At 43.4% G+C, this 12,688-nt stretch overlaps 1 protein-coding gene across 1 annotated transcript; it reads right to left on the minus strand.

Moving 5' to 3' along the window:
* Positions 1-2,087: 2,087 nt before the first annotated feature.
* On the minus strand, positions 2,088-12,135 carry LOC140474412 (28 kDa heat- and acid-stable phosphoprotein-like). Its single transcript, XM_072567693.1, has 5 exons — positions 12,029-12,135; positions 11,109-11,165; positions 7,826-7,950; positions 5,933-6,084; positions 2,088-5,434 (listed from the first exon to the last, which is right to left on the minus strand). Exons 1-5 carry the CDS (start codon positions 12,047-12,049, stop codon positions 5,415-5,417), a joined length of 375 nt encoding a protein of 124 aa, XP_072423794.1. The 5' UTR covers positions 12,050-12,135; the 3' UTR covers positions 2,088-5,414.
* Between the last annotated feature and the right edge of the window lie 553 nt (positions 12,136-12,688).

Below are 12,688 nucleotides of genomic sequence, written 5' to 3' on the forward strand. Positions count from 1 at the left end.
ACCAAGTGTCCCAAACCATTTGTTTGCATTCAAACAGTTTCCCTCTAACCCTTACGATTCATATACCTGTCCAAACATTTCTTAAAATAGTACCTGTACCCGCATCGACCAGGTCCTCTGGCAGTTCATCCCACAAATGAACCACCCTCTGTGTGAAAATATTACCCCTCGGGTCCCTTTTAAAAATCTTTCTCCTCTCACCTTAAAATATGCCCTCTCGTTTGGAACTCCCCCCAGCCTAGGGAAAAGACTGTGGCCCCTGGAGTGCTTGCTATCAAGCTGTACCTAACCAACATCTCTCAAAGAGAGATGCCCATGATTCTTTGTGGGCCTTTGCACTACACTATTGAGAGAATGTATATTTTTAAAAAAAACAAGATCAGCCTTAGATTCCTGGTGGAGAATGCTATGTAATTTTGCAATTCAGGAAACATCAAAAAGGTTTGTTTGAACACTGCAGCTGATTTAGAGACAGCCTGCCAATGTTCTAGCCTGTTCTCATTTTGTTGACATAGGACAATTTTGCAATTATAAATACCATATCGCTCACAAACAAACAACTACATGGGATGCAACATTACCAGCCCCTTTGCGTGTCTTAAAGATCACATGACAATCTGAATAGATAAGCTCAGACCATATCAGTTGACAGTCCATCCTGCCGCTCAAACATACTTCTCGGGGCTTTTTTTTAAAAACCAGGAACCAACTGATTGTAAGCATCCTAACAGCTAGTGAATAGGCTTAATGCACAATAATGACCAGGCCAATCTGCCGACTGATTGTGATGAATCAACACATCTCCAACTGGAAGTTGAACAAAAGCCATCTTTTGCAGCTGCTGAGCTCCACACTTAACTAGTGTGATTCTTTCTGCGCAGGGTTGTTCAGTCTTTGAGAGCCAAATGGACTAGTCTTTCTCCTATTTTGTGTTTCCTTTCACTTGATAATTTTCACCAAAGAAATCATGGATGTAGGCTTCAGTCGCATCCACTCAACAACCCAGATTGAGTCACTAACCCATTCAGGAACCCCTTCCCCACTGTTCACTCAGACTCCCTCGATCATTCATTGACCTGGATCCCCTCCCTCATCCAATTAACAAGGCATTCCTATCATTAAGCCAGAATCTGTTTCTTGTTCACTTAACCTGATTCCCAGGCCCCAATTACACTCTCGTACCCCCTTCCATCACAATGATCCCACCCTCCTCTCCATTTAGCAGCAGGTATCAGAACAAGTCACATATTCCACAGGTTAGCTTTACACCGCAGCACGAACGTAATAAAACATCCTCGGAACATTAAAACCTAATAGGAAAGCTTGGTCAGAAGTAAGGTTTAAAGAATGTCAGAAATAGAAAAAAAGGTTTCAAGAGGTAAACACAGCTTACAGCGCAGGCAGCTAAAGGTATAGCCAATGAATGGGGAACCAAGGAAATGAGATGTACTAGAGTCCAGACATCCTAGAGGGTTGTAGCACTACAGGGACAGGGAAAGACCCAAGACATGGAAGGATGTGAACATAAATGTAAAGAACATAAGCATAGTCAAGTATTGCCTGGCCAGAGCCCACTAGCCATCAAATGCACAAGGTGTGTGGGACAGAAAGTGAATTAGGAAAAATTGTTAGATTAGATTAATTACAATGTGGTAATAGACCCTTCGGCCCAACAAGTCCACAACCACCCACCGAAGCGCAAACCACCCAGACCCATTCCCCTACATTTACCTCTTCACCTAACACTACGGGCAATTTAGCATGGCCAATTCATCTAAACTGCACATTTTTTGGACTGTGGGAGGAAACCGGAGCACCCGGAAGAAACCCGCACAGACACGGTAGAATGTGCAAACTCCACACAGAGTCGCCTGAGGCAGGCATTAAACCCGGGTGTCTGGCACGGTGAGGCAGCAGTGCTAACCACTGTGCCACATGGATGAAAGTTTTACAGAGAGTGGAAAGGAAAGGCCAGCCAATCAGGAATCAGAATAGGCCTGTCTTGATGTGTCAAGGACAGATGTATGAATGAGATGTATGAATAAGATGTGTCTTATTTTAATTTAAAAAAAACAGACAAGCTGAAGTCAGTTTCTTTCAGAGGTTTAATTTCAATTTAAATTAAAAAAAGCATTCTTTAACCCTGTGATTATGTCACAACACTAGATTGCAGAGGGGTTTCAGCCTGGATGCTTTTGAACAGAAGCCCACAGTATAGGCTAAAGCCCTTGACAGTTCATTAACTCCATCTCCAAGCTTCTGTGGAGAATACTCCAGACAGGCGACAGCTCCCATGAAACAAACTACAGCACGAAAGAGTGGGTGCCCAACTGCAGAATGGAGCTGGTTAACAAAACAACCACTTGTAAAAGAAGTGAAAAAGGGGATGTCAGTTTGACTAAAACCCAGACAGAAAACCCATCTCCTGTTACGGCCCAAACAGAGGAGCTCAAGCTAGGTTCCATCCTGTTTACAGATCAGAGTTTTTCCATCTGATTTAGTCTGGCAGAAAGCAGCACAATGTTTTGTGGGATGTAAGCAGGTAGGATCGAGACACTCTGCAGCTGGTTACACCAATGTTTCAGATCACCAGCTGTAGTCAGCTGAAATCACAAACATTAGTCTAGCAGAATGGCTTTGATCATTCTTGAGCCAATGGGAATATTTTAATCAAGACTAAATTGTGTGCTTGAGAAACCATCTGCTGTACTATAATGCTGCCATCAGTCATCATATTGTAATGTGCATTTTTGCAATTTGACAATGCATTTGTTAGAAATCTGGAGGAACACAGTGGGCAAAATGGTAGGTCAGACATCAGGAGAATTTGACCACACCTGAATAAAGTCGACAGGAGGATGGTTGTACTGTGATGGATTGGCACTTGAGTTTTAGGCAAGGGCTGTTTCAAATTTAAATCTTGCCTTAGGAGTACTGTTATAAATCCACAAGCAAAACATTACAGATAACACATACCGTGTGCAGATAATGGAGAATGTAACTGCAAGTCTAGGAAGCCATGGATTAAAGCAACTGTACAGAACGGAGAACACATCGGAGGGATTTCATGTTGTGAAATGGTAGTGCTGAGTAATATCTTTTCATTGCAAATCCCTTGCTTGTGAGCCCAAAGGTGGAGGTGATAAGTTGGCTGTAGCATAAATGTCTAGAAGGCACGTGATTCAGCAGGCACTGACTAAAGTACTACAGGTAGAGAGGAAATGGTATAGTGAACTATGGGCCCTAAATTGTGTTGTGAGCACTGCTGTATCACAAAGTGATCTTGTCTGATGTACTGCAGAGACCTGGATTGGCACCATCAGTGCTTTAGCAAGACAATGGCCCAATCAAACCAGGGAAATGGGGTTATGAGAGATTGTCTGAGATATAGCGAATTTCACACGGGCTGCTTTGCTTCTTAAATGCATGGCTTCACAGAAAGACTGATCAAAATCATAGATCCAGAACCATTCATGTCAAAATAAACAACATTCCATCAAACAGGAGAGAATTCTTCTTGTTAAACAATGAGTGATAGTGTCACCCTCTGTGTTACAGTTTGGTTTCACCAAGCAGAGGCTATTGCGAGTTTTGCTGATTGGGCCCCCTTAAAATATTAACAGAGACCAAAGCCCAAAACTGTTGCAAATCTAGAGGTTGAATCATTGCCTGAAGGAGAAAGGGCAAAATACCAACCTTTCCTCTTTCTGCTACTCCATCTTTTTGGTAGGTATTTGTCCTTCTGACGTCATCTGAACAGCTCTTAGGCTCTTTGGCACAAAAATGCCAGTATGTGTAGACAAAACAAGAGAAATATTTCTCAACACCAGTCCTTGGCAACTCAGACATCAGCTGTTGACAACTAGAGTCCACGGTCCTCTGGATAAGCCTACTTGCCCCAAACTCCAGTCACCTTACTGGGCTTACAGACAGCAGCTTCTCACTCAGAGACCCCCACGTTCCTTCTACAGATCAACCACCTCAAATGTTACAGGCAAGTTGACCTACAGGAGCAGTGCGGAGTAACCAGTCCACCCGCCACTGTGGGTGGATTTGCCAGCAGCAACCACTGGAGGAGCAAACAGGAGTGGGATCCTACAGCATACAAGCAGCTCAAAAATCTAACATTTCCACCTCCTCACAACCTGCAACACCACCCAATTCCACCATTTCACCATTTCACACTAGCAACCAAGCCCCAGGAAGGAATCTAGGACTTTTAGTTCAGAAAGCTGTTTATGATTTTGTTTCCCAGCACTTGTGATCTCCTTTTCAGATCAATTATCCATTCAACCAAACCCCAAAAGCAACAGCACGAAATAAACAAAACAGGGGATGCAGATATAGGAATTAGTTACAATTCAGAACCTGCCCAAAGGGGAAACTAAAGAAGTTAATTGCCAATTCCAACAATGTCAGATTTACACAGCATAACAACAGTCCCTGATCTCACACCAGAAGAGATTCCTTATTTTACCTGGCTCATAGCACCAAACAGTGAAGGTTGCAAATATATTGGCATGGCAGTAATTTCACACAGAGAAGGAGAAAATGAAACACCCAGACTCAAGTTAGAAAAATAATGAAAACAGGAGATCAAAATGAAGGTAGAGAATGCAAATTCAGCACATGGACAGTGCCATTAATTCACCCTCCCAACCAGCCCCCCCCCCCCCAAAAAAAACAAAACCACACCCTTGAAAGAGCTTTGTAGCCTATTTATGCCAAACAACATTCAGAAGTCCAAACAGCGAAGCCAATCATTTAAAACCCCTCCCAACCCTCTATGAAACGATATATTCACGCAACTTTTGTCAAAGATATCAGCCACAGATGGACAATGACAGCAGAGGTTATTCTTTGGGTGTAAATCCCACCTACACCTGGCCCCAGAAATATAACCCAGGCTAGCTTGGTGCCAGTATTGATAAATGTAAGAAAGCCAACAATGAGATGGGAAGGCAGTGAACTTGCAGCTCGATACAGACCTGTGGCTGGTGGGACCTAAGCACCCGAAGTCACTCTACTTTTTACAACCTTAACAGTTTCAGTGCCCGACAAACCATGGCACTTCCTTTTAAACGTCAACAAGTCTTTCAGTCTTCCATTTGACAGAATGCCCACGGTGCTTCTACAAGCACATGGCTGGATTTGGTTTTTTTTTTTTTAAACACAACACCTGTTTATTCACGGCTATTGGAAGAACAACAATTCAAACAATGCAGGCTTCCCTCTGGCCGGGCCCAGCTGCAGCATGTGGTGTGATGGGTAGTTTTTTTTTGTGGGGTTTTTGTTTTGTTTTTTGTTTTGTTTTGTGATGGGCAGAGGAGATGAGCTGTGTGGGAGCAGACAGTCTGACTGTCCCAGCCTGTCCCTTCCAAGTTACCAGGTGAATCTGTCGGGCAGATCTGGTGCTAGGCCTTCGCTTCCTTCCCTGAAGAAAGTTGGGGAGACAAGAAAAATGGGAAGCAAAAGAAAGTGTTATCCATGTGCATGCCATGCAATTATACTCATCGTTTCACAAACTGAATATCTTCATTTTATGCCATTTTTAAATTTGCTCTCTTCACTCTGACCCCCAGAAAATTCTATCGAGACATCAATCACAGATTTGTGATCTACATGCACTGCCTTTGCGGGGTGTACAGAGGAAACTCGATTATCCGAATATCGGATTATCCAAAGGAGATCTCGAGGCCCCAATGGAAACAATACACAAGGACGTGTTTCCAACAGTCTTTTGTTTACAGTGATTAAACAGCCACCATCTCCAAATGACCTGTCTGCCCGCCCTCTCTCTCACCCCACAATTTCTTATAAGCAGCACATCCCAGCCCTGTAACCTGGCCAATTTCCAGCCCCAGCAACCCAGACCAAACTCCAGTCTGGCACTCTTAACAAGCGCTCGTTAAAAACCTAACTCGTCACTGACCTTTCTTCTCACTCTCCCGCTTCTTGGCTGCGTCTTCTCGCTGTTTCCGGATGATGGCGAGCCGTGCCAGGTCAGCACGTGCCTGTTCGGTCTTCCCCTCCAAGTGGAGTTTCATATACCTCTCCCGGGCCTGCTGTTTCTCTATCTCTTCCCTGAGGTGCGTTCAGGAGGTTGAGAAAAGGACACAAGTAGTGAAATAAAAATTTATATTAGTGAGTAACATATTCAATGATCCATCCTCCACTGCTCTCTGCTGAAGAACAATGCAAAACTGAGAAGCAGTGGCCATTCGGTACCTCAACCATGTTCTAGCATTTGATGAAAATCACAGCTGCTCTGATTATAGCCTCAACTCCACTTTCCTGTCTGCCCTTGAGCTCTGTTAAAACTATGTAGATCAAACTCGAATATATGCGATGCTCTAATATCTTGAATAGTTTTAACCTGAGAGCTCAGTTAAACTTTTATTACTCGACTGTAAAGCAGCTGGCTTGGGAACTGATCAAACAAATACTGGGATCACATCATAGCAAGCTGTAGAGAGGATGCATTCCTGCACCTTTTCTTTGGAGAAAGGCCTATCCTGAGTGAAAAGAAGGACCACAGAGGGAGCTCTGCTTCAAGATGCAGAGGATTGAGTTGCGATGACAGGAAATACTTGACAATGGGCAAGGGAGGGTGGACATGCAGCGGGACATGGGCTGTTTTGGACAAGCTGAAGTTCACTGAAAGTAAAAGACAGGAAAGCATTACCGCTTCTAGATGAGATTTGCTGCTAAGATTTTAATTGTTTTATGGGGTCGCTGGCAAGGCTAGCATTTGCTGCCCATGAAATGAGCATCTCACAAGAGTCAAGACTCATTTATAGATAAGACTAGGTAAAAGCAGTAAATTTCATTCCATTGAATGAAAATTAGTGAACCAGGTGTGTTTGTAAAAATCACAATTAAAAACAGTTGTTAGGGATTCCAGATTTATTGAAAATGTGTTGCTGGAAAAGCGCAGGTCAGGCAGCATCCAAGGAACAGGAGAATCGACGTTTCGGGCATCAGCCCTTCCTCAGGAAGGGCTGATGCCCGAAACGTCGATTCTCCTGCTCCTTGGATGCTGCCTGACCTGCTGAGCTTTTCCAGCAACACATTTTCAGCTCTGATCTCCAGCATCTGCAGTCCTCGCTTTCCCATTCCAGATTTACTCTGAATATCGAACACACCACCTGCTTAGCTTAAAATGAACCAGGTCTGGGCTCTCGATTACAGTTATACTACCATTGTGCTACTGTCTCCACCAGTGGGTATAAAGAAATGCTGCAAAGGCAGGCAGACTAAGGTGGAGAGGGGAAACAGTCGACACTTTCAGAAACTAGATAAACCTAGCCAACAGAATGTTAAAGGCTGAAAATTATTTGCAGGCAGTGCGGTGGCTAGCGGTGCTACCTCACAGGGCTAGGGACCTGAGCTCGATTCTAACCTTGGGCGACCATGTAGAGTTCGCACGCCCTGCCCAGGTTTGTGGAAGCTTCCTTTGGGTGTGCTGGTTTCTCCCACAGTCCAAAGACGTGCAGGTTAGATGAATTGGTCATGCTGAAATTATCCATAATGTCCAGGGATGTGTACACAAGGTGGATTGCCAGGGTATATGAGGGGTTACAGACAGCGTCTGGATGGGATGCTGTTCGGAAGATTCGATGGGCCGAATGGCTACCTTGTGCGCTGGAGGAATTCTACAGTCTGAAGATAGTGGACAAGGAGAGGGATGGAGCAAATGACAGCAGCATGTGTTTTTCATGGACATATTGTACAGATGCATTTGCTGATGGAGAGTAGGCTGGCTATGAGAGACTTAAAGATTACATGTTCCAAACATGAAAGGAGAACCCAATCTTTTCCCTACCTTTCTCGCCTGCTGAGCTCACGGTTTGGGGGATTGAGATCCAAAGCAGTAATTTTCTTGTTCTTCTGCACTACACGGTTTGGGTTCTCAATTTCTATTAACCCTTCCACTCCTTTCTTCTTGGGCTGCAACAAGAGAAGACAATGATTCACTCCCACCGAGAATGATCCCTTCATCAAGCCCATCTCAAACAAACAAAAAACTGACAAGAAACATCCACAGTACATGTAACGATAAAACACTGCCTGCACCCAAAGTGCTTATCTATCCTTTTGTTTGGATGCTGATTAACTGTAAATGACAGAGTGGTGAGTAACAAGTGGCTATTTGAGCTCTTCTGCTTCCCTGATGTCTGCAGTGGTCTTTCAAACATTACATAGTAGGCAAAATCAGGATGCCGGTTATTAACCTATGACAAAGAAATGATCGCAAACCCAGTACTAGGACACTCAGGCAAGCCTGCAGAGTTTCAGCTCAATACTAATACCACACCAACAAGACAAAGTTTAGATGCTAATTGGGTAGGACATGCAACTCACTACCAGATGGAGTAGTCACACCTTTAGTGTGAAACGAGAGAAACGCGAGGGTAAAAGGGAATTGTAAGATCAGCTGATAGGTTGAGGAAATATGTAGAGTTCAAACACTTTTACATAGTGATCACTTGCTGTACCAGCAATACCAAAACAGAACAGTACAGGACTTGAACCTTCCCAGATGGAGATCACAGGTAGGCAGAGTGTACATCATCTCTCCATCAATGGCTTCTTGCAGATTTACTGCACTGGCCACCTGGCCTTCATTGATTTTAGTTTGTGAAGCCATTCTAGTTTTCCCACTGTAGGCTTTTGTACAAAATATGGTGGCATGGGATTGAGGGTAATTGAGCAGTTTGAATCAGAAATTGGCCAGCTGAAAGAAGATAGAGGGTGGTGGTTGATAGGTAATGTTCATCCTGGAGTTCAGTTACTAGTGGCATGTCATAAGGATCTGTTTTGGGTCCACTGTTATTTTTATAAATGATCTGGATGAGGGCGTAGAAGCTTGGGTTAGTAAATTTGCAGTAGAGTTGTGGATAGTGACAATGGATGCTGTAGGTTATACAGAGGGACATAAATAATTTGTAGAGTTGGGCTGAGGGGTGACAGATGAGTTTAATGTGGAGAAGTGTGAGGGATTCACTTTGGAAGGAGTTATAGGAATGCAGAGTACTTGGCTAATGGTAAGATTCTTGGTGGTGTAGATGAGCAAAGAGATCATGGTGTCCTTATACACAAATCCCTGAAAGTTGCCACCCAGGTTGATAAGGTTGTTAAGGCGGCATATGGTGTGTTAGCTTTCATTAGTACAGGGATTGAGTTTTGGAACCATGAGGTCATGCTGCAGCTTTACAAAACTCCGGTGCGGCCGCATAGTTGGAATAGTGCATACAGTTCTGGTCACCGCATTATATGAAGGATGTGGAAGCTTTCGAAAGGGTTCAGAGGAGACTTACCATGGTGTTGCCTGATATGGAAGGATGGTCTTACAAGGAAAGCTGAGGGAGTGGAGGCTGTTTTCATTGGCGAGAAGGTGGTTGAGAGGTGACTGATTATTTTATGTCTCAATTAAGAGGGTTAGATAGGGGGGACAGTGAGAGCCTTTTCCCTCTGATGGTGATGGCTAGCATGAGGGGGCATAGCTATAAATTGAGGGGTGATAGATATAGGACAAATGTCAGAGGTAGTTACTCAGTACTAGGGACGTGGAATGCGCTGCCTGAAACAGTATTAGACTTGCCAACTTTAAGGGCATTTAAATGATCATTGGATAGGCATATGGATGAAAATGGAATAGTGTAGGTTAAAGGGCCTTCAGATTGGTTTCACAGGTCGAGGCAATGTTGCAGGCCGAAGGACCTGTACTGTGCTGGAATGTTCTATGGTCACTACACCTTTTCCTCTTTAATGCTTCCTGGGGCAAGGAAATTACACAAGGAAGCAGGAGGTGTAGTACAAGGATGCAGAAGTTATGCTGCAGAGATCTAAAGTTCTGATTACATCTCACTTATACTACTGAGAGCAGACTGGGCATTACATCTTAGAAGGGTATACTGGCCTTGGATGAATTAGAGTGTAGGTTTACAAGATTGGCACCTGGTCTTCCGGGGTTAAGTCGGAGGACAGACTGTATAAACCATGCACGTTTTCAGCAGAATGTAGAAGGTTCAGGGGTCATTTGATCAAAGTCTTCGAGATATTTACAAGAAAAGACAGGATAAGTAAAGAAATTATTTCCACTGGTTGGAATTCTAGAACTCAAGGCATCATGTAAGAATTAGGGCCAGACTGTTCAGGATAGCTGTTATGGAGCACTTCTATATACAAAGATTGGCAGAGGTTTGGAACAAACAGCTGTGGGTGTTAATTTTAAATCTGCTTATTTTTTGTTAAGCAAGGTTAAAACGCGATATGGGCCAAAGATAGGAGTTGGGCCAAAGATCAGCCGTGATTGCACTGAACGGTGGAACATGCTTAAAGGGTTGGAAAACCCTACTCCCGTTTCCACGTATTGCCAAATAAACAATAGAGCCCCATAAAAATTAAACGGCACATGCTTTAAGTAGGAACAGGAGAATCAGGGCCCCATGCAACACCCTAGAAACTGAGTGAGGAAATCCTTCATCACTGGGGAGGGAAGCGTTGCCATGTAGGGTCTAACCAACCTTCTAGCTGGAGAATTGGTTTGCCCAGCCATTAATGCCAGATCGCATTGTGCGTTTCTACAGAGACCCATCCCTGAACACACATACTCCATTTGGTCAGTCAGCCACCAACTTTACATTAGAGGATGTTTCAATGTACAGTAACAAGTGGGACAAGAGGCACAGTGCAATAATGCAGGCGAAAGTTCCTGCACTCATAACCACTGCTAGGAACTGCCCTTTGAGGAAAGGGCCAATCTGAGGAGTTATGCACAAGAAGGTAATCTAGAAAGAGCAACCACTCAGGCTCAGAGACAAAGAACAGAGCTGACTCAGTGGCCTACTGGAGGATGCTGGAAACCCTGCACTACTAAAGTGTCCTGGAGTTACAGGGTGGGGGAAATGGCTGTAGAGAAACTGACTGTAGAAAACATAACTAAACAGTTCTGAAGCAAGAAAGGGATTACATAACAGTGCTAACAGCTCACCAGAGGTGATGCTGCCAAGAGTAAATGGCTAGCATCTGTCAGGGTAATAAGAACGTGGCTACATACAGCAAAATGAACAATAATGGTCTCTTTCAGAATCAAGGGCACTCACCTCCAAATCATCTTCACTGCTGTCAGAATCACTTTCATTTTCAGGCTGGTCTCTTGCCTATTGGTTAAAAAACATGGGAGGGGAACAGATAGAATTCCTTGGTTAAATCTATCATCCAGAACTGGGAGGAAGGAGGTAAAGGGCATGAGAAAATTAAGTTCTTTACTTGCTTCAAGTTCTGTAAACATCAGTTGTACACTACCCTACAATCAACACACCACCTTGTGTATCAATTTTACATTCTCTTTTGCGTTTAGTTGCTGCTTATGACTAGCTTTGCAATGCCCACATTAACACATTGCAAAATTGTTTGGCTTTAATTCAAGCTGATGAACAGAAGACTGTGCTTTGCCTAAAATACTTGGGTCATATAGAGCTCTGATGCAGAATAAACCATCTTGTCTCCTTCTAGTAGTTTGCTAATTGAACAGATGGATGTTGTAGAAAATTCAACCTACTGCACAACATTCCCATACAGGGGAGTTTACATTCTAGAAGCAAAAGACCAATATCTCCATAACACAGGGCACTACCTCTTTGCTCCCAAAGGCAAAATTTGAACTCAAAATGAGTCTCAACAAAGGAATGCTCATGAATGCAAAGGAACGCAAAAGGGCCCTTGAGTCACAAGTCACTAACTGAAGACTTTTTAAACAGGAAAAGCTCTGTTATTCATGCCTTCTTTTCCTTAAAACCTTCCCCATTGTGTCAGTCACTGACCTAATGTTTCACTAGGCTTGGCCTCAAATTACTGGGTGAGAAGTTGTCAGAAGTCTTGAGATGATCTACTATATTAAAAGGCTTTATAAAATGCAAGTTGCTAGAGCTGCAATTTTTCAGAGTTTCCAACATTCGAAGCACCCAGTGGACAGCAGTGTTCTGCAGATTACCGGTTCAGTTATGGAGTGCCAGATACTTGCCTTTTCTTTCTCAGCTTTCATCTGCGCATCAATCTCATCTGGGTTTGTGAACTGCTTCGCCCTCCCTTTGTGTCCTCGTTTACCTGCAGGACAGGAAGTAAAGCATGTTCCCATTAGAAGCTGCGAACAAGCAGATAGGACAGTGTGCAGTCAAGGTTTGAAATCTGTGCAAATTCAGAGCTTGGGTTTTAAAACAGCAATTTCAGAATGTACAAGAATTGCACAATATTCAGTCATGTTGTTAAATAAAATGGCTTTTCCAGTTTGACCACGAATTGAACCCTGGATAAAGCTTCTTGCCATAATTGCAAGTTTATTTTTTTAAAATGACAATTACATGTTTATTTTCTCCCTAAATTACAACTATACCTCAACAATAACTGGAAAGTACTTGATGTCCTGGGGTTATGTCAAAGTACAGAAAAGTCTTTGTCTTTTAAGTATTGACTTGCTGAAATCATATTATATTTAATCATTTTGTTCTAGGGACCGGTGCAAGTACCCCCTTACAGGAATGTGCAGGGCAGTATCCAAAATGTTTCACATCTAAAATCAGGGGGTGGGAATAATCTTCTCCCTTGTAAACATTTAAAGCAAATCGAAGGAGCTAGCCAGCTTTGGCCTCCATCCAGGCTCAAACAAGCTACAGAAACTTCAGTG

This window comes from Chiloscyllium punctatum, unplaced genomic scaffold, assembly GCF_047496795.1.
Source record: "Chiloscyllium punctatum isolate Juve2018m unplaced genomic scaffold, sChiPun1.3 scaffold_990, whole genome shotgun sequence".
Classification (NCBI taxonomy): Eukaryota; Metazoa; Chordata; class Chondrichthyes; order Orectolobiformes; family Hemiscylliidae; genus Chiloscyllium; species Chiloscyllium punctatum.

What these genes read in the sequence shown, in the direction of transcription:
- LOC140474412 (XM_072567693.1), bottom strand. Translation starts at nt 12,049, where the DNA reads ATGAAAGCTGAGAAAGAAAAG. An exon ending in TGAAAGCTGAGAAAGAAAAG is followed by an intron (nt 11,166 to 12,028) that starts GCAAGTATCTGG and finishes TTTAACCAATAG; the next exon opens with GCAAGAGACCAGCCTGAAAA. An exon ending in GCGGGAGAGTGAGAAGAAAG is followed by an intron (nt 5,435 to 5,932) that starts GTCAGTGACGAG and finishes AACTTTCTTCAG; the next exon opens with GGAAGGAAGCGAAGGCCTAG.